This window comes from Nyctereutes procyonoides, unplaced genomic scaffold, assembly GCF_905146905.1.
Source record: "Nyctereutes procyonoides isolate TBG_1078 unplaced genomic scaffold, NYPRO_anot_genome, whole genome shotgun sequence".
Classification (NCBI taxonomy): domain Eukaryota; kingdom Metazoa; phylum Chordata; class Mammalia; order Carnivora; family Canidae; genus Nyctereutes; species Nyctereutes procyonoides.
Genome location: NW_026575130.1, coordinates 6,462,580 through 6,487,511, shown reverse-complemented (window position 1 = coordinate 6,487,511; position 24,932 = coordinate 6,462,580). Strand labels below are relative to the sequence as shown.

Below are 24,932 nucleotides of genomic sequence, written 5' to 3'. Positions count from 1 at the left end.
ATATGTCAGGAGAGTATGGCTTCCAGTCAACACAAGACTATTAGTAATTACGTTCTGGAGGAGTCAAAAGTTATACAGGGATTTTGGATTGTGCAGGTCAGTGTCCCTAATCCCTGCATCCTTCATGGGCCAACTGTTTATATTTCTTATAAGTCACAATATCACGGGTAGTGAGGAAAAGATTTATGAGTTAGTATCCCCTTTATCAACCACTGAGGGAGACAGACATACCCTGGCCCATTTGTAGAAATACACACCAAGGCCTCGGGAGCATTTGGTAGTGCACACAGGCTCCAAGGCTCTAACAATCCACACACACCGGAGAAACACTTAAGAGAGACAAAGACACACACCCTCAGAGAGACACTACACAGAAGACAGAAGGAACAAAAGAGACAGACAAGTGTGTATTACTTGCAAAGGACGGACGGCACTCAGGACAGGCCTCCAGCAGCGCACTCAGGCACAGCCTCCGTGCCAGGGAAGAACAGGACCCCCCGCTGGAGTGTAACTGTGCGTCACACACACACACACACACACACACGCACACGCTCTCCTCTCTCCCTCGCACTCGCCCTCTCGTACATACACGGTCTCCCACAGACTCCTAACAGTCTCACACATACACAATTTCTTAAAATCTGTTACGTACATACTCACACATTCCGTCTCACACACACAACCTCACACACAATCTCTCTCACACACGTACATACGGTCTCTCAGTGTACATAGTCTCACACACGCGGCCTCACCGGCGGGCGCGAACACGCACACTCGCTCTCAGGGCTCCCCCACACGCCCCCGTTGGCTCCGCCCCCGCCGTGGCCCTGCCCCCGGGTGGGCCCCGCCCCGGGGGCCGGGGCGGGGCGAGCCAGTGACAGGAGCGGCCGGGCCGGGCTGGCGCTTCAGGCACGCTGGCCCGCGGGGCGCTCCCGAGGCTCCTGTGTGTGGGCAGCGCGGCCGGTCTCCGGGCGGCCCGCGGCTGGCGGCGCTGCCTCGCGTCTCACGCTCGGCTCCTCCGGCGGCCGTCCCGGCCGCGGGAGTTGGCGACGGGATGTGCTCGGCCGGGGATCTGCTCGGTGGCGGCGGCGGCGGCGGCGGCGGCGGCGGCGGCGGTGGGGAGCGCGACGAGGACCGGGACGCGCTGGCGGAGCGGCCGGCGGCGGGGACAGAGCCGGAGCCCGGGGCGAGCCCGCGGCGACGCGGGCAGCGGCCGCTGGAGGAGCGCGAGCAGGTGAGCGGGGAGGGGTGGCGCGGCCCGGCCGGTTTGCCGAGCCCCACCCGGCGGCGGAGGGAAGTGGGCGGGCGGGCGGCGCCTGGGCTCTGCTCGGCGTAGGGCGCTGGTCGCTGCGGCGAGGAGCGGTTGGACGGCGCGCCCCGGGCCGGGCCGGGCTGCGGGGTCGTGCGTGCGCGGCGGCGAGTGCCCCGGGGTCGCGTGCCTGGCGGGGTCAACCCGGCCCTTCCCCTGCTGTCGGGCAGGCGGGCGCAGGCCGGCGCCCCGGGCTCTGTGGAAGTACCCTCCATAACGGTCACTTAGCTAAAAGCCCTACATGTAAACACTTTTTTTTTTTTTTTTTTTTTTTTTTTTTTTTTTGCAACCTCAGGTCCAAACCCCTGTGCTGTGGTTTAGGGGACAGCTGCTCCCTTCCTGCCCTCCATCTTGGCAGTTCCGAACGCACACCTAGCGCCTCTGAGAAGGTGTGGGTGTCTATGTCTAGAAGTGCAGTCAGTGTCTGAAAGCATGTGTAGGAGCGGGTATTACAATAGATACCTTGCCTGGGACTCTCCAAGAGAGCAGGTTCCTCACATGAACGCAAATGAAATCAAAACTTCATTTTAAAAGTCAAAAAGCAAGAAAATTGCTTTCAGTTAGCACCGAAGGGAGAGAAGTATTCAGAGGACAGCGGTGGGAAAAGGAGAAGTTGGGTAATTTTTGAAACTCTCAGAATCTGTTCTCAATGAAGTATGGTAATAGGCATTACAACATATCAGATGTCCTCAAGATTAGGCAAGAGATTTAATAAAAAGAAATTGGATTATACGTAGGGTAGATTTTCACCAGCAAAAAACAGTAGTTCAACTCTCAGAAATACCTGAAATAAGCCTACCTTCAGAATCACATTAAGGAGTAGTCACATGATTATTTGCCTTTGCTACGGCCTATACTGTTGGGACAATCGATTAATGTCTGTCTCCTTTCATCATTGTCCGTCTGTCATTTTGTCACATTTCACAAACTCCAATAGCATCACTAAATGCATTAGTAGATAAAGTGTAACTTCTGCTATTTCAACATTTTATTAAGAAAACAGAAATACCATTGTGTGGCACATACAAAATATGCCTTAGCATCAGGCTCATTACCATGTGGAGGTGTAATTTTTCATCCTTTTTTAAAAATGTTTTATTTATTGTAAGTTTTCATCCTTATGACAATATAAGAGATGGCATGGTGACTGAAGCAAATAATTAGTCACTAGGAGATCTTCCCTATTCCCTTCCTAGTGTACCATCCAACTGGACCATGACTCAGTAGCTAAAGGGCTTAGTTTCCTCTTGCTTTAGTTGTTCAACTGGAAAAGTGAAGAAAACAGCAAGCTACAAGGAACTCCCTTGGTGGTGGTGGTGAGGGGGGTACAGTAGAATTGAGGTTCTCAAAGTAAATTTTCAAATGTTTGTAAGGGAGCACGTAAAATATTGCTTCATTTATACTTCTGTAGATTTCACATCATTAGTATCTCTGGTCTTACCAAAATTATTTGGTACAAAGAAAAAGGATGAAAACAAACAAAAATAAATGATACGTATATCCTAGAAAACATATCCCCGCACACCTGCTTCTTTCAGTGCCTGTCATGGAAATTTATTTCCTTTGAAATGTTGAAACTGTTATTTTTTTTTATCAGATAATGTATTTATGTACCCTAAGCCTACATACATAGTAATGGAAAATTACACCTGAGATATGCACTTACCCCAAATCAGCACCAAAGAAGAACTTCTTATCAAGAAACCAAAAATGAACAAAAAATTGGGACAACACAACCCTTTGGTCTAAGAAGTAAGCTTTTGAGATAAATCATTTGTTGATAATATTATCACCAAGGCTTGTTTTCTTCTTTTCTTTGCAAGTCCTGCAACTGAAATTTAAAAATTTTATGCACTCCCTTGCAATGATGGTAACTACAGGTATAAAAATACTTGAGGGAGAAGTGAATGAATTCATTGACTATGAAATATAACCTAAAGAATTGTTTCATTTAGTTTTTCCTTAGGGGATGGTATGTGTTTGTTTATTTTGAGGGCACACAGACTCCAGATTACAAAATAGAATATTTTTGAAAACTTGGTTTGTAGACTAGTTACTTAGAATTTAGAGTGAATTTTTCCACAGAAACAATGATATAAACAGGAATGGAACTAAAACTAATTAGCTGGAAATTAGGCAGAGGCCATATTCCTGTTGTCCTTTCTGCCTGGCACACTCACTTACTTGGTGTTCCACAGTCTCAGCCTTATGGATGTTGAAAGAGAACTGGTGGCATCGGTGGTAGCAGTGGCGATGGTAGCCACCTCCACAGAAGCTCCCTTACGTCTGGATCCAGGCTGTGGTGGTGTGCTCTTGAACGCAATAGTTCCAGAAGACATCTGACTTTTGCTCCTCCAGCTGTCAGTGATTTTTTTTTCAGCCCCTAATTTTTTGTATTAAATTCCTTCCTATTTCTGTTTGCTTCATTACCTGATAATTTGATGAAGCATGTTTCTTCCATTAGCTATTCTCCAGGCTAAAGGCTCCTCCACAGGCATCCTTTCCTTCACTGATTTTTCTTTCCATTCCTGTCAGAAAGGTTTATGCCCTTCCCTCATCTTGGGAAGTCTCTTGTATCAGCTTTGACTGTACAAAACCTACCCTGGGCTCATTGATATGATACCAGCTCAGAATGGTCTATATCTTGGTATTTATTTCAAGTAGCACAGAAATAGTAATATAGGTATTTTCTTAATAACTAAGATTGTCAGCATCATTTTTTTCCCTTACTACTTGTTCGGGTTTTTTTTAATATTTTATTTATTTATCATGAGAGACACACACAGAGAGAGAAGTAGAGACACAGGCAGAGGGAGAAGCAGTCTCTATGCAGGGAGCCGGATGTGGGACTTGATCCCAAGACTCCAGGATCATGCCCTGAGCTGAAGGCAGATGCTCAACTGCTGAGCCACCCAGGCGTTCCCCCTTACTACTTGTTCTTAAATGCCACGCCATTTGAGGAAAACTAAGGTTCTTTTGTCTCTCTAGGTAGGATGATTGACAAAGGAGGCCTAGTTAAAATCAAATATCTTAAGAAAGGAGGACTTAAAAGAATAGAACAAGTCCTTTAGATGAAGGAACTGTGTCAAGTTTGAAGTACATGTCAGGCATCTAAGAGAGATAAGCAAGGGAGAATGGCAAAATGCTCAAGGGAACAAAGGGAGAGGGCATAACTATCCCACATATGTGTTGTTCATTGTGTACATGAGACATGATTCAAGTATGTTCATGACCGTGAACATTAGGTGGCTTTATATAAAAGAGTCTGAACTACTGTGTTACTGAAAGGCCAGACATCTCTAGTCCTTTTATAATATGCCTACAATGTGAATAGCATCTTCTTAGATGTGGCAGTTCACAACCTGAATAACCTAAGATGGCCCTTCTTACCTCCTAGAGCATAGAGGTCCCATTATCCTCAGATTGACATTAGAATCATCATTATCTTTAGCTCGAAGGCCTTTCTTTATGATTATTGAAGTAATGTACTTTGGAAAATGTAGAAATAAAGAAAAATCTAAGGAAGAAGACAAAAGCATTTGAAATTCCAATCCAAGCAATATTTTGTTTAAAAATATCAAATATTTAAAAAAATATATCTCATACATTTGGTATTATTAATCTCTCCCTGTCTCTCATATATTACTATACTTATATGTATATACACATATGTTTTTAACATGTTTTAGTATAATATGAAATTTGCTTTCTTGTTTTGACTACTTAGCATGTTGTGTCATTTTCCTGTGTTATGAAAAATTATTTGTAAAAATTATTTTTAAGGCTGCCTAACAGTCCATTTTCCTGCTAATATACATTTAAGGTGCTTCAAAATTTCTTTTTAAATAATGCTGTAATGAAAACCTTTGCATGTAAATCTTCAGAGTTCTACCTTGCAATAGATTCCTAGAAATGAAAGAACTAGGTCAATGAGTCAAAGTCGTTGAAGCCTCTTGGGACATTCTAAAGGATTGCATTCAAGAAAGGTCACACCAATGTACACTTCCAGCATTGGTGTATGAGTGCCATCCATGCCTGTAAGGAATGATGTAATTTATAGATTATTAATCTTTGCCAATTTAGTAGGTCAAAATTATCTTATGTTGTAAAATATTGCTGGAGAGGTTTACTAAACCTTGCATGTGCATGTATTTATTGAGCATTTGCATTTTTTAAAATCATGTTCTTTGACCTTTTTTGACACTATTATAAGATGTTAATCTCTTATTTCACATTGATTATAAATATTTTCCCTGCTTGCTCTTGACTTTATCATTTTGTTTATGATGTTTTTGATTTAGAAATGCCTTAAGTTTTTATTAGCTAAAGGAATTTATTTTGATAACTTCGTCCACGTCTATCAAACATACACACACACGCATAATATATACACATATCTATCTATATCTTTAGAATGTTCTTTTTAATCCTACCAATATTAAATATAATACCCACCAATATTTTAAATATTAAATATTTAAATATCACTTGGGTGCTTATCCCAAGTTAAATATCCACCAATATTTTCTTGTGTGTGTGTATTCTATGTTTTATTATTTTTTAAAAAACTCTGTATATTTAGTCTCTTTAGAATAACTTTAAGTATTGTGTGAGGTATGGAGCTAATCTGTTTTTTTTTCCCCCAATCATTGAATAATCCATTTTCTCCCTAGTTTTACAATCCTTGATAGTAATTACAAATACTAAAATCTATATTAAGCTTTTATGTTTTTGTTGGTTTTGTGAAAGGGATGTTTATCCCCACAAATCATCCTTTTGCTGCTGGTTTCTAGCTACTGGTTTTTATATATTTAGTTTTTAACTAGTTACCTTTCTGAATTCTTTTGTTAATTCTTATGTTAATAAATACCAGTATCTTTTAGACTTGATTCTTTTGCATCTTCTAGATATATAATCATCCAGTCTATAGATAAGGTTGATTTTGCTTCCTTTCAAGTGGTAATGCTTCATTTTTATTTCTGGCCTTTGTGAAACCTAGAACTTTCAGATCAATGCTAATTCATAGATATGTAGGTGAATAAATGAAGAAACCTTTATAAAGGTACTTGCCAGTAGCACTTGGGTGGCTCAGCCAGTCGAGTGTCTGACTCTTGGTTTCAGCTTAGGCCTTGATCTTAGAGTCCCCCCTGGCTCCACGCTCAGCCGGCAATCTACTGGAGAAATTCTTTCTCTTTCCCTCTCCCTCTGCTCCTCCCAGTCACGCATATGCTTGTATGCTCTCTCTTTAAATAAATTAATTAAAAATAAATAAAATAAAAGCACTTTCCAGAGTATGTTCCATAGAAATCTCACTTACTAACTATAACTTTGGGCAAGTAAATTAACCTCTCCAGACTTCAGTGTCTTCTCTGTATAAAGGGAATAATAATTGTATCAACCTTATATGATTGTTGGGAGGATTATATAAGTTAATTAGTGCTTACAGCAATCCCTAGCACTTAATAATCATATATATGATTGCTTTGGGGAATAATTTTCAAACAGAATCCATACTAAAAAGAAATCTAAGAAATGTGGTTTTCAAGTTTTCTAGCCTCTACATTTAGGTCACTGTAAAGGGAAGGGGTTCTGTAGTTCTAATGTGCATTAAAATCATCTCTTGTTAAATGCAAATTGTGATTTCCTTGGTTGGGATGAGGCCTAAGATTTTGCATCTCTGTTAAGCACCCAAGTGATACTGATGCTATGTCCACATTCTGTACTTTTGAGTGGCAAGAGAATACAGGATAGCAAGTCAGTCCATAGTATTCACCATATTTGCCCTTCGACATAGTAGATATATATATAAGGAAGTCATTTAACTATTCCCTAGAAGGGTACATTTGAGCTCTTGGTGAGGTATAAGAAATCAGCAGTTGTTCCTCAAGCCAGTGATTTGTTCTAGATCCTACAACTAACTAGTTCTGGAGAAGACCAGAACCCAGGTCTCCAAATTCTAAAGCTAGTGTGTTTTCATATATGCAGAGAGGACTCCAGCATAATGGGAGAACAATCTCTACAAAGCTCCTGCTCTCCCTTAGACTGCGTAGTTCAAAACTAGATTATCTGGTTATATCTACTTCTTTTCACACTTTTATTTTTTTACATGTGTATTATTTCTCTTATAGAGGAATTTGGTCTTAAGCAATTGTGGGAACTGTTTAAGCAGTCTAAGTCTGATGTTGGAGTTTGAGGTCCACTGGGCAGGCAGTTAGGAAGGAAAGATGAATGTAGATAATGGAGAGAATCAGGAGCAGCCTGGAACCCATAAGCATGCGCTGAAACTCCATGAGAACTAACTGGAACTTTGATTTTCACTGCTTCCCCTCTTGCCAGTGTGGATGACCTGCAGCAGCCAGGGCCTTTTCTCAAATAGCTAAACACACACATCTGGATGAGGAGTTGGAGAAGCTTGAGGAGAACCCTGGGAAAGGGAAAGCAACTGCGGGCCCAGATGCTGCTGCTTTGTGCTGACCAGATGAGGCAGCTGATCAGCAACAACACATGAGCTGCAGACTGGTGGCTGCCTCTGTTCTACCCTCCAATCTTCCAAGAACCCCATAGCCCTAACTTTGTGTTGTGCAAGAGTCCCTCAGTCATGAAGATTTAAAGACAGGCTCCACTACCATATCTTGCCGAATGGTATGTCCTAGATAGTGTTTCAGTCAATCAGGTCGGTGTGATGCTGGGGAAAAGGAGGTCCCAAGGTCTGGATTGAAGAGACTGGATGATGTTTTCCTAAGATTGCTAGGGACATAAGTCCAAAATCGTCATCGAAAAAAGCCAAGAGCATAACCGTGCCTCTTGTTAAAATGCAGTTTCTGATTCAGTAGATCTGGGGTGAGGCTGAGGTGCTTCATTCCTAACAAGCCCCTAGATGACGCTGATGCCACTGGTGAAGGCACTGCACTTTGAGTAGCAAGATCTGCTCTCTTTCATACTTTTCAAGTTTTCAAGCAATAACTGTAACAAATATTATGAGCTTAGTGAATTCAGCTTTAAACTTAACCTCATGTTGTTCCCAAGGGCGTCCAGTCTTTAGAGTAACTCAGGGAATACTTTTGCATATGGTAGGCATCTTTTATTTGTTTTTATCATTATACAGAGTGGAGCCTCTAAATCAGTGGTTCTTAACTGGGGCAATTTTGCTCACAGGAGACACTGGCAATGTCTAGACATATTTTTCATTGTTAAGACTAGGGGGATACCACTGGCATCTAATAGAAAGAGTCCAGGGGTATGGCCAAACATCTCTACTACACAGAACAGTCCCTTACGACAAAACATTATCTGGCCCAGATGTCAATAGTGCCAAATTTGAGAAACCCATCTCAAGATGTATTAGGTTACAGTGGTTTGAGTTGTTGAAAATAATTACTCTGCTAATAGATATTTCAATGGATAATAAAACTTATTTATTTTCTGAAATGTACATGCCAAACATGTAGTCCCTCAACTGATCATTTCTCTTCTCTCTTCTTCCAACAACTTCTTTTAAACAACTTTCTATATTTTGCTTTCTCTCTCACATCCTTTTCCACCCCTCCTTCCTACTATTCATCTCCTTTCTCTCTCTTCCCATTGAATGTCTCATTCTCCCACAGTCTTTTATTCTTCCCTAACCATCTCAGCTACTTTCTCTTTTTCTCCATACATCTCCTGTGTCCTACCTTCTCTCCTCTGCAGAAGCTAATCATTATGGAAAGGGTTTTGGAGTATAACAGTTCTAAGTTTGAATTCTGGCTTTACTATTTCACCAGCCTTGTCATTCTAATCACTTAATCCTTCAGAGATCCTATTTCCTCATTGTAATGAGTATATTGCGACCTACTTCTTAAAGTTCATATAAGAATTCAGTGACATTTTGTGTACAAAATACCTAGCATAAAAAAAAAATACCTAGCATATAGTAGACCTTCAACGAATATTAGCTCCTTATTATATCCTCACTTTTCCTCTCCTTTTTTCCTTTGGTTCCCTTCTTATCCCTCTCAACTAGCCACATCATAAAACTTAGTATATATAATGTTCAGATTTATAGAATAAGTATTACTTATGTATTGAATAAACTATTAAGATTTGCTAATCTAAAAATGAAATAAATTAGCTATTTAATATTTATCTTAAAAAAATTAACTTGCCAACCTAAATTATGATAGTGGGTATCTTCAGTTGATTTTTTTTTTTCTATTGTGAGTCACTGATTCTTCCTAGGAAAAAGAATATCCACCTTCCTCTGTACAAGTTATTCTCAATTTCCTATTCAACAGAAGTGATAAAGCAAAGTTAAAGGAAAAAAATAAAAGTACCATGACATTAGCTTGTCCAAAGAGGCCTAAGTATATGTAAAGAAACTATTTATCTTTATTCCCACCTTCTTCAAGCCTTAGGACACTATCTTCATTTTTTTGCCTTCTTCTCTAGAGTTGCAATCTTATCTTGCTATAGCAGCCTTCAAAAAACTTTGGAGTCCCTACTAGTCATGTTTTGGCTCGTTAAGTATGTTGTGTGTTTGTGTGAGATATGTGTGTATATGTGTGTGTGTTTAAGGGAAATGATAAGACAAGCAAAGAGTAGTTTCATTTCAGCAGAGAAACTGAATTTCTAGTTAACTTGATGCAAAAGATGTATTCTGTCTTCTGTTTCCCCATACACAGTGTTTTGTTTTTGTTTTGTTTTTGTTTTTGTTTTTCCCATTTAACCTCATTGGCAGCTATCTTGGCAAAGGAGGAGGAGATGATTGGCTTTATTTGTTGTTGCTGTTTTCTTACAGCATCAACTATAGCTTATCAGTGTTCTGATCAAAGAGAAAGCAGAGTGCAAATGTTTTGAACTTTATGGAAAATGTAGGATAAATCATTAATACTTAATATCTAAACACAGTGTTAAGAAAATTAAATTTTGGGAGATCTCGGTGGCTCAGGGAATGAGCTTCTGTCTTTGGCTCAGGGCGTGATCCTGCGATCAGGGATCGAGTCCCGCATCAGGCTCCTTGCAAGGAGCCTGCTTCTCCCTCTGCCTGTGTCTCTGCCTCTCTCTGTGTGTCTCTCATGAATGAATAAATAAAAAATTTTTAAAAATTAAATTTCTATTTGTGGTCTTTACTATTCTCTTTGATATGTTTTTAACATCTCTGGGATTTTAAAATCCTTTTTTCAGTTCATCTGAAAAAAATTGATTTTTTTTTAATCTTCTGGATCAAAATTTCACTTGAACTTACACAGACCATCTACAGAGGCAGGGAACTTATATTTGATTTCCCATGACCAGCAAATTTCATCGATCTGATTGAATTCAGAATTCCTTATTCATGGTGCTCAGAAGTAATAACATATAATAGAAATATTATTATTTCTCCCCAAGTTGAGAGTTAAAAAGGAAAGTCAGGGTGCCTGGGTGGCTCAGTCATTTAAGCATCGGACTCTTGGTCATGATCTCATGGGTTGTGGCATCAGGCCCCTTGTCAGCCTCCGTGCTCAGTGAGGAGTCTGCTTGAGGATTCTCTCCCTCTGCCCCTCACCATTGCTCATGCATGTGCATGTGCACTCCCTCTCAAATAAATAAATCTTAAAAAGGGGGGGAATCATTTTTAAGGAAACATATTTGACTTTGACTATTTTCAGTAGACAAGCTGTTCCATCTTGTGGTAACATGTAGTGTACCGCCCTGCACATACGAGGTATTTAATGTCACCAGATACTTCATATCTTAAAAAATATGTAGATTTTAGGAAAAGTACAAAATTTAGAAATTTTTAACCTGTAGTTTGAATTAATCATATCCTTCACTTTATGGCCTAATTAGTTCATGCATAGCCCTTTTCTTCTTATTTCATTAATATTTTTTATTATGTAACAATTCTCCTCCTCTATAATAGGTAGCTTTTTTTTTAAGTAATCTCTACCCCCAACGAGGGGCTCGAACTCACAATCCTGAGGTGAAGAGTAACATGCACTACTGACTGAGCCAGCCAGGCACCCCATAGACAACTTTTTAAATATAGCTTAATAGCTATAGTTTAATAAATAAACTATAGTTTAATAAATAAATATAGTTTAATAGCTTTGGCCGAAATTGTGTGTTATCTTTTTGAATACTTGATGGTTTCATTTGGGTATGTTTGCAATTGTGATTTAACAGCTTGGATCCTAACTCTTAACTATAGAGAACAAACTGCTGGCCACCAGAGGGGTGGTGGGTAGGAGATGGGTAAAATAGGTGATGGGGATTAAAGAGTACATTTATCATGATGAGCAGTGAGTAATGTATAGAACTGTCATATCACTATGTTGCACACCTGAAACTAATATAATACTGTATGTTGACTACACTGGAATTAAAAATTTAAAACTTAGTAAAATAAAATAAACTTTGTCAACTCAAGAGTTTCACAGGAGTGTAGAAGTATGTTAGTTTAAGCTTTTAAATTTACAAAAGGGTAAGAACAAAGTGATTTCTTCATAGAGAGTCAACCACTTAATATGACCATCTTTGGTATCAATAAAGTTATGCAGTATAAAACACTGGAGAATAAATATATGAAGAGGAAATTAGATCCCAAACTTCTTCATTATTCAATATGTATGCATATTTAACAGTAATATAATTAAAAGGATATAACAATTCTGCCATTTCTGAATAATAATATTTTACCTTTGGAGTTTTAAATGATTAACTATTTAGAAATCTGTCTTTCACACTTTATACTTAGCTACTGTTTTAAGACTTCAGTTGCTTTAACAATCTGTCCATATACTGAAGATACTGTCTTTCTCCATTTGTATCATAGTAAACATCAGATGCTTTAATAACTGATTATAGTTATTGTATTATAGGTAGTTTTCTATATTGTTTGTTCCTTATTTTTCTGTTTAGCATATATTTTCTCCATAGCTTTTTTTTCATTCATTCAAAAAATTTACTGAGCATCTACTATTTTCCAGGCACTGTTCTAGGTACCCAGGATACAAAGAAACAAACAGAAACAAGCCCAAATTGCTCTCCTCATTAAACTTGCATTGTAGTAGGGGGGAAGACAATGAATAAATGAGCAAGTAACAGGGTTATAAGTGCTATGGAAAAAAATAAAAGGAGGGAAGGTGGTAGGGAGTGTGGTTATGGGGTAGGGTTGCTGTTTTAAATAAGGTGATCATGGAAGGCCTCACTGAGGTGATATTTGAGCAGAGAACTAAAGGAAGTGAGAATTACTTGGCTGTGCCCCTTCTTTTGCTTTGACTTCCTAGGAGGGTAGAACCAAATTTAAAGTTTGGTTTTAGTAATTGTGGTAAGTTATCTTTCCCCAATCTAGATTCTCAATTCTTTCCCACCCATCCTACCTTCCAGTTCTCCGTTTTTTATTATTTCATTTGTTCCTACTGTAAGTAAATTCAAATCCTTTGTGGAAAGAAGAGAGGAAAAAGTAAATTAATTATGGACTTATAAACTTCGTCTCTTAAAAAATATATTTCTTAAGGAGTATCATATATATAATCACACCTTATAATGAATTTAAGTATTTCCTTTTTTTTTTTTTTTTTAATGCCTGCTTCAATTCTTTTACATGAAGGTTTGCATCACAGTTTATTGGAAAGAGCTCAGCTTTATAGTCAGAAGCCTCCTGCCTCAAATCCTGACTGGTTGTCTGATTCTGGGGAAGTCACTTGGCTTCTGAAGTCTAACAACACTCACCTAATGGCGTATTGGGAGGACCAAACACTTGGAATGTGTGTGTTTAGTAAGTTTATTGAACAAATGACTAATAAACAAATAAAAATGGGGGAGGGATTCCATTTAAAAATGGAGGAAAGGGCAACCCCGGTGGCTCAGCAGTTTAGCGCTGCCTTCAGCCCAGGGCCTGATCCTGGAGTCCCAGAATCGAGACCCATGTCAGGCTCCCTGTGTGGAGCCTCCTTCTCCCTCTGCCTGTATCTCTGCCTCTCTCTCTCTCTCTGTGTCTCTCATGAATAAATAAATAAAATCTTTTTTAAAAATGGAGGAAAAATAAAAATTAAACTACAGGGTTTTTTGTTTTATTTTATTTTTTTTACTGAAGAGCTTAAAAATAGGGATCCCTGGGTGGCTCAGCAGTTTAGCGCCTGCCTTTGGCCCAGGGCGCGATCCTGGAGACCCGGGATCGAATCCCACGTCAGGCTCCTGGTGCATGGAGCCTGCTTCTCCCTCTGCCTGTGTCTCTGCCTCTCTCTCTCTCTCTGTGACTATCATAAATAAATAAAATTTAAAAAAAAAGAGCTTAAAAATATTTTGCTAATACTTTTCTCTTGGCCAGGGTGTGATTTTAAAAGTGAGAGTCTTCAGCATATGCACCATATAACCAGTAGTAAAATCATTAGAGTACATGGAATCTTCAACAGGAAAGACTATAGAGTAAGAGAAGATGGCCTACAGATAAGTCTCTGAAGACTTCTAACATAAACTCAAAGGAAAATGAGCCAACAAAAGTAGACCAAAAAAGACAAAGGAGGTAAAGACATCTAGAACGACTAACAGGCTTCTTGCTTGTACTTCTGGGTTGTTCCATTCTCTGAGATAGGAGACCCTGAAGGAAGACCAATTTTAGGGAAATGATTATGAATCTGGTACAGAGCATGTTGAGTTTGAGATTCCTATAAGAGACATCTACATGGAAATGTTGAATACAGAGTTGAGCATAAAAGTCTAGAAATCTGAAGAGTTGCCTGAGCTGAAGAGTAATGCTCAGAAAAATAAAAGGAAACTATGAATCTTTTATAAAAGTGAAGGCCATTTTAATTAGTAAGGGAGAGTGCAGTGGTATTTTAATATGGTAAGTTGAGTACATATCCTTCCTTAAATATTAAACAGCTTAATGGGAGGGAATATGGATAATTTAATTTGTGTACTCCACAGCACTTACCTTGCTCATGGTAGGCATTCAATTATTATTTATTGAGTTAAACTAATTTGACTAAAGGGGTTATTTTACAAGCCAGGCTGTTCTGTGAGTCAAGGATCGTGAATTATTGGAGTTGGAGTTAAGTAATCAAAGGTTAGAGGTACTCAGGGAGGACGTGACACACACCAAGAACCAGAGTGTGGTTTCCTGAAAGTAAGTAGCTGTCAGTCTGGCAAATCAGTCAGGTCTGTGCAGGTTTGCCACAAGTAGGGCATAACACATCTTGCATAAAATGCAGGTGCAAAACAAGCTGAGAGGAGAGGATCATGACTTTAGAATGTAACTACAGACTTTATTATAGTGGCCAGAAAACTTGTAGTCATTTTCACTCTATCACCATTTACCTAAAATTAAAACAGGTATTATATATACTTCATTATAAAATAAGGTAGCTTTATGTAGATACACTGTTTTCAAACTATTTCTTCCAGGAGAAATGTAATAACCCAAATACTTTTCCTTATTTATAACACCAGATTCCTACAGATTCTTTAGTGCCATAAACAATGAAGAGCAAACTTTCCCCCCACTTCATCTAAATGGTTGATTAATAATATAATAGGCATTTCCTTTTAAAAGAATTGCTCCACAATGGTTAAATCAGAACTGCAAAGAAAAATATCATCCAAATCATGGGATTTGACAAAAAGTGCAGTGTAAAAACAAGAAGCTATTATTGTACAACACAATAAACAAGTTCCAAGCATTGTTATATGAGTGGCATTTTCATAGCTTTTTGAAAAATTGTCATATTCATTCGTACTGTTAACTTTGCTATGAGACTGAGACAAAAATCTCATTATAGACCTTAGTAAGAAATTAATGATAAAGAGATACCTTTAAAGGCAACTTAATTCCAACAAGAATGGTTCATATATTTGCACAGTTCTGTTAGACATAACAATCATGTTTACCTTTAACTCTACAAATGTAACATGGAGAAGATATTTATTTATTTATTTATTTATTTATTTATTTATTTATTTATTTATTTATTTATTTATTTATTTTTGGAGAAGATATTTAATAACCTAAGTAGAATTTTCAAATTTTCATAAAGCTATACTTTTGTGGCCTAGGTACAAACTTAACAACTCCTGTCCTAAAATCTGATTTTTTTCCTAATGTTTAAGTTACTCAAATTCCAGTTACTTAACATATAGCGTAGTATTAGTTTTAAAAGTAGTGTTTAGTGATGCATCACTTCTATATAACACCCAGTGCTCATTACAACAATTGCCCTCCTTTATACACATCACTCACCTACTTCCCCTCCAGCAATCCTCAGTTTGTTCTCTGAGGCTAAGAGTGGAGCGCCTAGGTGGCTCAGTCAGTTAAGTTGTTTTGTTTTGTTTTGTTTTTTCAGTTAAGCTTTTGACTCTTCATTTCAGCTCATGTCATGATCTGGGATTGTGGGATTGCTTCACGTTGGCCTTTGTGCTCAGCACCAAGTTGGCTTGAGATTCTCCCTCTCCCTGTCCCCCCTCCCCACCCCCATGTGCAAGCACTCTGTCTCTCTCTCTCTCAAATAAATAAGTAAACACAAATAATAAGAAAAAAAGTCTCTTATGGTTTGCCTCCCTCTTTTTTTCTTTCCCCCGTGTTCATGTTTTATTTTTTAAATTCCACATATGAATGAAATTATATGGTATTTGCCCTTTCCTGACTGACTTATTTCACTTAGCATAATACCCTCTAGCTCCATCCACATTGTAGCAATGGCAAAATTTCATTCTTTTAGAATCTGATTTAAAAGAGGTATTCATGAAGTCATAATGTTGATGATTCTTTTAGTGGATTCCAGCAACCAGAACAACAGCCTTCAGTAATAGATCTTTTAAGAACAGTACTTTTAAGAATCCATCTTCATCTAGATGGTGCTTTAGATTCTGACTAGTGCTTCTAATTTTGTAACATCCTTGCCTTTCTTGGTTTTGTTTTTTAAAGGAAGTATGACTTGCCTAATATAAGTGTTATAATTCCAATCAGGATCTCTATTTTGTTTCTTTTGTTTTAGGAATAAGAAGGTGTTCTGTTACAGTATAAAATCCATTTTTGTACTTAGATGTATGAGTGAGAGCATTTGGAATTATGAATATAGATTAACCTGAAAAAGAAATAATGATACCTCTTAGGAAGGAGAAGATAAAAGAGTAGGAAAGGTTTGGAACGATAAATAGGAAGAATGGGATTAACAGCAAGAAGCAGCTGAAAGGATTTGAGAGTATGGAAAGAGTAACAGGATCCCTGAACCAACAGTGTTTTATAACGAGGCATCTGAGCACAATTTTTACCTTAACAGACTAGAAAAAGGAGCAGTTGGAGGCTACTAAAAGTTAGGGAGTGGGAGAGAACATGGGACTATGAATTTATAGTTGAAATGGTAAGCAGTTCTAGATTGCAAGGAGAAAATAAAACCCAAAAAGGCTTAATCTGTAACTGACCCAGAAGGTTTTGCTTGTTTGTTTTTGTAATTTATAATTACTAATTTCTTATTTGTTTTCATGTATTTATTTATCTCTATATGATACTGTGTCTTGTTGGTGTTTTGGGAATGTGAGATTCCTACCCTTTTGAAAGAAAGTAACAAGATCTTTTTCAAAAAAATGTCTTTCTTTTGAGAGGCTGAGTGGGATAGTGGTGGAGTGGATTGAATGAAAAAGAATTCCAGGGTTTGGAAGTGAGGGAAACTCCTCAGTCTAAAAATGCCTCTGAAACTGACTCCCAGCTTGGTCCTATCATTTTTTCCTTCATTTTTGTCTCTCCATAATTCATTTGAAATTATGTTATTTATAAAGACAGTCTTCCTGTGATAATTGGAGCACATTCTACTATGTTAGTACTATTGTTCATACTACTAAGGCAAGACAATTGCAGGAGGGAATAAAAGGGGATTATTTTCTGTCCAAATAAGATACATTTTTCTTTTTTAACTGAATATAGTTAGAAAAATGAAACCCCAAAAATCTGCCCATTAAGTATTCTATGTGCTTAGTCTTTATGTTTATGTTGCTTTCTTTTATTGGAGGTAGGAGGCAGTGGTGGGATTAAGAATTGGAGATTGGGGGGATCCCTGGGTGCCTCAGCGGTTTGGCGCCTGCCTTTGGTCCAGGGCGTGATCCTGGAGTCCCGTGATCGAGTCCCATGTCGGGCTCCCGGCATGGAGCCTCCTTCTCCCTCTGCCTGTGTCTCTGCCTCTCTCTCTCTCTCTCTCTCTATCATGAATGAATAAATAAAATCTTAAAAAAAAAGAATTGGAGATTGGTTTGACATTTATTTTTTTTTTAAAGACAGGTTTTAAATCCTAGTCAAATAGTATTACACTTGAGACCAGGGGTTATACTCTAGAGTAAAGCAAAGGTAAACACCACAAAACCATTTTTAATAATTTAACGTTAATTTTTGCTGAACTTGAGTGAATCCAGACAAGTTTAACTGTTTGAACTGCTGATAAAAATTGATATATTAAGACAAATAGAATGTGAATAATTACAAGATTGATTTTATATCTATAAGAAAGCATATAGTGTAGGGCTTTAGAACATGGACTTTAGAGCGGAGTGCCTGAATGTATGTCTTCACTCCACCAGTTACCAGGTGATCTTGACAAAATTACATAATCCCTCTTCCTCAGTTTCGTTTATGTTTTGAAGATCGAAGTAATATTCAGTAAATGTTAAGATTTTTTAAATTAATAAATATGTTGTGAAATTCATTAAAAACTTCACTTAAACATTATTTAGTTGTTTATAAGGGGGTCTCTACATAGGGCCAGACTTTAAGATGAAGAGAAATAAAAAGAAAAAATTAGTTTTTGCAGGTGATTAAATGCTGAAGTAAAGATATTTTTGATAACCACAGAATCAGTCTATAGTACATTATTGCTATACACAACTGTTCTATTATATAACAAGGCAAAAGCAATTAAATGCACCATATAATTTTCTTTAACATCATTTAAATACTTGAAAGCATTTGTTAATGATTGTTTTTGTTGCTGGTAGTGGTGGTTTTTTGCCAACTCTCCTGATTTAATTTTTTTAACCAAATTGACCTTTTTTGAATTAAAGGTCAAAAGTACTTTGCAACTCTTAAACACATATTTTGCCTTAAAATATACTTATTTTTACATAAATGTTAATCTCCTTACTAAATTTTTAGCTTCTTAGAGTTTCATTTATCTAATACAGGCACCAGAAAAATGTTTGGTTTGGGAATTTTTTTAAAAGATTTATTTTTTAAAAAAAGATTTATTTATTTGAGAGAGAGTATGCATATACAAGGGGCAGGGAGGGGCAGAGGGAGAGGCAGGCAGAGAATCTCAGGCAGGCTACATGCTGAACGCAGAGTCCAATGTGGGACTCTATCCCACTACCCTGAGATCATGACCTGAGCTGAAACCAAAAGTCAGATGCTCAACTGACTCAGCCACCCAGGTACACGCCAGAAAAATGTTTTTTTCATTGAATTGGTTCTATAAATAAAGGTGTTTTTACAGCAATATAATTATAAATGTTACATTGAATATGTATGATAACTTAAGGTAGTTTTATTATTATATGTATTTGGTATATGTTCTTCTTTGCTTATTATTTTCTTTGGGGGCTACCAGGGATTTAATGTGGGGAATGGGAAGAGGGCAATGATTTTAATGCTCAGAGCATTTTTTTTTTCTTAGAGAGGGGGTGGGAGAGGTAGAAGGAGAGAGAATCTTAAGCAGGGTCCATGCTGGAGCCTGATGTGAGGCTCAGTCTCACAATCCTGAGATCATGACCCTAGCCAAAATCAAGAGTCAGATGTTTAACTGATTGAGTCACCCAGGCATCACAATGCTCAGAGCATTCTTGATTTACTTCTGACATTTCTGCATCTTTTAAAAACATTTCCAAGGGTTGTAAATAATAATTAAAAAGTGTTTTAATTATGCTAAAAATTATTTCAAAAAACAGATTTAGGTGTGACATTTAATGTATTGATAGCAACTAGAGAAAAACAGGAGTATTCTGAGATTTTTAATTTCTGGTTAATTTTCCTTTAAAAATGAATTAAATCAGCTAAAATACTTGCTAGACTCTGCTAAACAAAGAAGGAACATTGCCTCTTTAATGTTAGGTGTGAGAGGAACTGAGAAAGGAAGAAACCTATTGATTTTTATTTGTTAAACTTTAAATATAAGTAAATAAAGACTTTTTTTTAAGTGTTAGTAGAAGAACCATTTGATTCAATGGATCCTCAGAAGTTGAGCTTTTGTACTCAGAATTTGACCATTACAGGACATATGAAAAATAATAAACACTCTTCAAAGGCTTAAGATCCCAGGACTGAATCAAGAAAGACTGGTCGTCAGGTAATGATCTCAGGGATGTGAGAATCGAGCCCTGTGTCAGGCTTCACGCAGGGCATGAAGCCTGCTTAGGATTCTCTCTCTGCCCCCATCTCCTTCACCCACTCATCCTGCTCTCTTGCTCTCTTTCTTAAAAAAAGAGCAAAAACAACAAAACCCTGCCATCCACCATCCAGGATCATCCAATTTATTCTTACAGGAATTGTACCTCACTTCATCATCAAAAACAATTAATGTCCAGAAACAACCAAAGCAGGATTTCCAAAACAATGAAGTAAGGAACTCAGTGGGCTTTTCCCCCAGCAAAACAACAATTTAACTGGTGAAAATTATTTAAAAACAGCAATTATTCAGTCCTTGGGAATTATCCTAAGGGCATACAGCATATCAAGAAACATTCATTAGAGAAAATCTACTAAATATCAGAACAGTGAGTTTTTGTGGCATTTGAGCCACCACCCATTATCTCTCCCTCATTATGTCCCCCTCACAGTGCTGTGTTACAGAAACTCTAACCCTAGCATGTTAGCCAAGAGGCCAAAAAGAAGATGAAGTTTCCTCACTCCCTACCCCCTAGCTGCTTAGAGTTGTAGTTTGACTATGGAGGAGAAACCATTGTTTCTCATCGCCCCCCTTACCCCCATCAGCCCCACGTTATAGGAACTCTATTCCACATAGGCATGACTGAGAGGACCCAACTTTCTTCAGCCAGTCCCTACTCTCTCAGCAGAGCAAGCTGAGAACACTGTGGCCTAATTATCCTGTCCTAACTCACCATAGGGTAGGGGTTCCACACCAAATGAGGCAACCCAAGACCAGAGCTGCTCCCCCATTTTCAGGGTATACTTGTAGAGCAGGGCTATCACTGGAAAAAGAGAGTCTCTATCCCCAACTCCAGTGCATTGATGGAGAGGTTCTGCCCAGGGGTAAAGACAGACCATATGAGTAAAGAATGACTTTATTTGTAAGGAGTGTAGAATTTCATGCCTAAGGGTGTATAAAACATTGAGAGGAGCAATGAAGAGCAATTGAGAGGAGCCTGCGTAACTCCATAATGCATCAAACCAACAGAGCAGCCAAAAGTTTTAAAGAAAGAACCAGGGTAAGAGTCAGCCCAGAAGAACCCTCCTGTCATCAAAATCAACTGTGATGATCAGGAAGGTAATGTGCATGTGCAAAGCTGCGCCTACTGAGGAGCAATCAGAGCAGGATGTGGGGCAGACTTGAAAGCATTCTCCAAGCTGCACACAGACCCATCTACACAGGGCAGAAGCCTCACAGGAACAAGGGGCTTCAGCACAGCCTGTGATCAGACACTTCTCGAACAATAGTAAGTTACTCAGACCCAGAGGTAACTCCTAGGAAGTAAGGCCCCAAAATAATATTACAATCATCCCTGGCATTCTGGAAAACTGTGCACATGTCCAAGGCTGTGCCCTCTCGGAGCAACCAGAATGGGAACCTCCAAATCACTAGTCCTGTGCTGCATGCAGGGCAAACAACTAAAATCCCTGAACTAGGATAGCAACGTCTAACACACAGACACAGCCGATAGCCCAGAGTAAAATTGACTGGCAAAAGAGGCTTAGGCACAACCATGAACCAGTGGCTGTGCGAACTCAGGAGCAACCCCTAAATAATGAGGCTAAAATATAAAAATAGCAGGGGAAAATATGAGTAGGAATATTAGAAGCTGCACACTGCAGGGAAACAGACTTTGCAGAATTAGTTCAGGCAAGTCACTAAGCAAATAGACAATCAAGCAAATAACAACAGCTATTCACCTCTTGGGGGGTGGGCGGAGAAGGGGACCTGAGATCAGCATCTGGTGTTGCTAAAATATATTCTCTAAAATGCCCAATTTTCAACACAAAATTATGAGACATGGAAAGAAATAGGCAAGTATGACCCAAAATCGGGGGAAAAAAGGAGATAGAAAATGCCATTGATGGGTCCCAGATGATGTACTTAGCAGACAAAGACTTCAAAGCAGTAGTATAAATACATTCAAAGAACTAAGGGAAACCATGCTTAAAGAATGAAAGTATAATGATGGTGTCGCAGCAAATAGTGAATATTAAGAGAAGTTTTTTAATTAAATGGAAATTATGGAAATGAAAAATATAATAAACCAAGTAAAAATTATTTGAGCTGGTAGAAGATAAAAATCAGTGAATTTGAAGATAGATCAAGAGAGATTATACATTCTAAAGAACAGAGAGAAAAACAATGGGAAAAAATGAGTAGAGCTTCAGAGACTTGTGGGACATGAATAAGCACATCATGTACAAATAATGGGAATAACAAGGAGAGGAGAGAAAAGGAGAGAAAAAGTATTCTAAGATATAATGGCTGAATTTTTTCTAAAATTTAGTGAAAAGCATTAAGTTACACATCCAAGAAATTCAATGAAGTCCAAATAGAATAAACACAAAGCAGTCCACTTCAGCAGACATGCCATACTTAACATGTTGAAAGGACAAAAAGAAAAAGACAATCTCGAAAGCAGTATAGGAAAACAACTCATCGCATACAAGGGAACCCTTGTAAGAATTAATAGTTGACTTCTCATCAGAAATACTGGAAAATAGAAGGCCATAGGGCAACACATGCCAAGTGCTAAAAGTAAAAACCTGTCAATGAACAGTCTTATTTCCAGTGAAATTATCTCTTAGAAATGAAGGTAAAACATATTCTCAGATAAACAAAAACTGAGAATGTTTTGCCAGCAGATCTGGCTTACAAGTATCAAACAAAGTTACGAGGATGAAAGCGTGTAACCCCAGTGAGTACTTTGAACCCCCCACACAAAAACAAAGAACATTTGTAAAGGTAATTATGTAGATAACTCCAAAAGATAGTATAAGTACATACATCTTCTCAACTGATTTAAAAAGCAATTGCATAAAACAATATATATAATTGCATTGTTGAGTCTAAGACGTATTGAAATGTAGTTCACTTGATAATATCAGCACAAGAGAGGCAGTGGTATTGTGAGAGCTTGTATCAGAGTGAGGAAATGATACCAAATCGTAACTCAAATCCACAGGAAGAAATAGAAAGAACCAGAGAGGGAGAGATGTTGAGAAGACAGATTTTATACCAGCCAAAGATCAAAAGATACTTAAAAATCTATAAATGCTTGTTCTTTTATCTTCTTCTGAGGACACTTCCTTGCAATTGCTTATGACTAGGAACTGGTACCTTTTCCCTACTTAGGAAAGTTCACTTACAAAGACAGAGGACAAGATTTAGAATAGAAGACAAGGGTTGTGCACGTGTGTGCATGCGCACGCATGTGTGTGTGTGTTGTGAGGAGGGAGCATACAAACTAAAATAAGCCCCTTGAACCGTTAAAGTACATAATCTTGCCAGGTGCTATGGTTAGTGCAGTAAGGAAAACATTATTCTGGGATTCAATCTTTTAATTAATTGATAAAGTACAATTTATTAGTGTTCCTCACATATTGATTTTCCTTGGCATGCAGTAATTGGGATCTTGACTATTATTCAATTACATCTTACCGATCTTCAGTATTCATGCATTAATCCTCATGGAGAGGAAATCTCCTCCATTTAAGAGGCTATCCTTGTCCCAGTCCCCAAATTTCCTGTCTTATCTAAAAATTTAGGTTTTGGCTTTATAAATGCTCAATGCATACTTTGTGGCTAAGCTATAGTGAAACTTCTACATACTGAGTTTTAAAATGGGAATAGTGTTACCTAACCAGTAGAGTGCCATAGTTTTGGAATCAGTCCAGAATTGAATCCCGGTTCTTCCATGTACCATATACATATTATTACAGATCTCTGTTTGAGTAGTCTCAGACACATCTTAACACACCTACCTCATAAGGTTATTTTGGATTTTAAATAGAATAACATAGGAAACAGAGATAGCAGGTGTTTAATACAATGTTGTTACCTTAAGCCTTAAATGTGAGTGGGGAGGATGCAGAGAACAGAGGGATGTGACCAGAATCGGATTTACTGGGATGCCTGGGTGGCTCAACAGTTACGTGCCTGCCTTTGGTTCCAGTCATGATCCTGGAATCCAGGATTGAATCCCACATTGGGCTCCTTGCGAAGAGACTGCTTCTCCTTCTGCCTATGTCTCTGCCTGTGTGTGTGTGTGTGTGTGTGTGTGTGTGTCTGTCTGTCTCTCATTAATAAATAAATAAATCTTTAAAAAAACAGAATAGGATTTATTTTATGGGACAGTTAGAAAGTAAGATGAATTAGTAGAATGGTTACAGAGAATACTTCATAAAATCTTGTAATCTAGATGGAAGTGCCTAATATATGGCAGACACTGAGAATTAGAAAGTTAATGGGGAAAAACATGATTTTTCTGTTTTGCTACATATAAGCCATTGAGAAAGATAAACATAAATTAGATAATCACACAAACAAAACACAAAATTCATCTGATGTGAGGATAGCTATGTGGTATGATAAGAGCATTTAATAAGATTTTTCTAGCAGAAGTCAGGACAGACTTTCTTGAGATCTGAAGAATAAATAGGAGTTAATAGATGAAAAAAAAGGTAGAACATACTGAGCTGAGGAAATAACTTTAAAAAGCTTTGGTTCAAAAAAAAAAGCTTTGGTTCAAGAAAAGCAAGTGAGTATGAGAGATGCAAATTGGAATAGGGAGGAGAAAGTAAAGAAAGTGAAGGAGGGAACAAAGTATAAAATGAGGCTGAGTGAGAAAAGCAAGTAGAATCATGTAGGAAAAATTAGGTAGATTAAGGAAATATTTAGGATTTAGATGTTAGAATCAACAGGACCTATTGATAAATTGGATGTAGGAAATGAGGGGAAAAGCTTCTGCAGATCATTCCTAGGATTCTGGCTTGTAGAAATTAAAGATGGATTTCATTCCTGACAATCTGTTCATTGAATGAAGGCCAGTTTTGAGGAGGGAAATGATGGGTCTGGCTTTGAATGTGTTGAATATTGAAGTATATTCAAGATATTCAAGTGTAAATGTCAAGAAGACAGTTGAATATATGCGTCTAATGTGCAAAAGAAAGGTCTGAGCTGGACATAATATTTACATAATTGGGGGATCCCTGGGTGGCGCAGCGGTTTGGCGCCTGCCTTTGGCCCAGGGCGCGACCCTGGAGACCCGGTATCGAATCCCATATCAGGCTCCCGGTGCATGGAGCCTGCTTCTCCCTCTGCCTGTGTCTCTGCCCCTCTCTCTCTCTCTCCTCTCTGTGACTATCATAAATAAATAAATTCAAAAAAAATTTAAAAAAAAATATATTTACATAATTGATTTATTGGTAGTAAATATAACTAATTTTTAGGGGGAAAATGTGGAGTGAAAATAGATG

General features: G+C 38.2%; 1 protein-coding gene across 1 annotated transcript in view; it reads left to right on the top strand.

The window, feature by feature from the left end:
* Positions 1-886: 886 nt before the first annotated feature.
* The window catches only part of FAM241A (family with sequence similarity 241 member A), a 37,665-nt gene continuing 13,619 nt past the window's right edge, over positions 887-24,932 (top strand). The window contains exon 1 of the mRNA XM_055342531.1: positions 887-1,237. Within this exon, the coding sequence (XP_055198506.1) occupies positions 1,058-1,237 (180 nt within the window). The 5' untranslated portion in view covers positions 887-1,057. The remainder of the gene's footprint in view (positions 1,238-24,932) is intronic.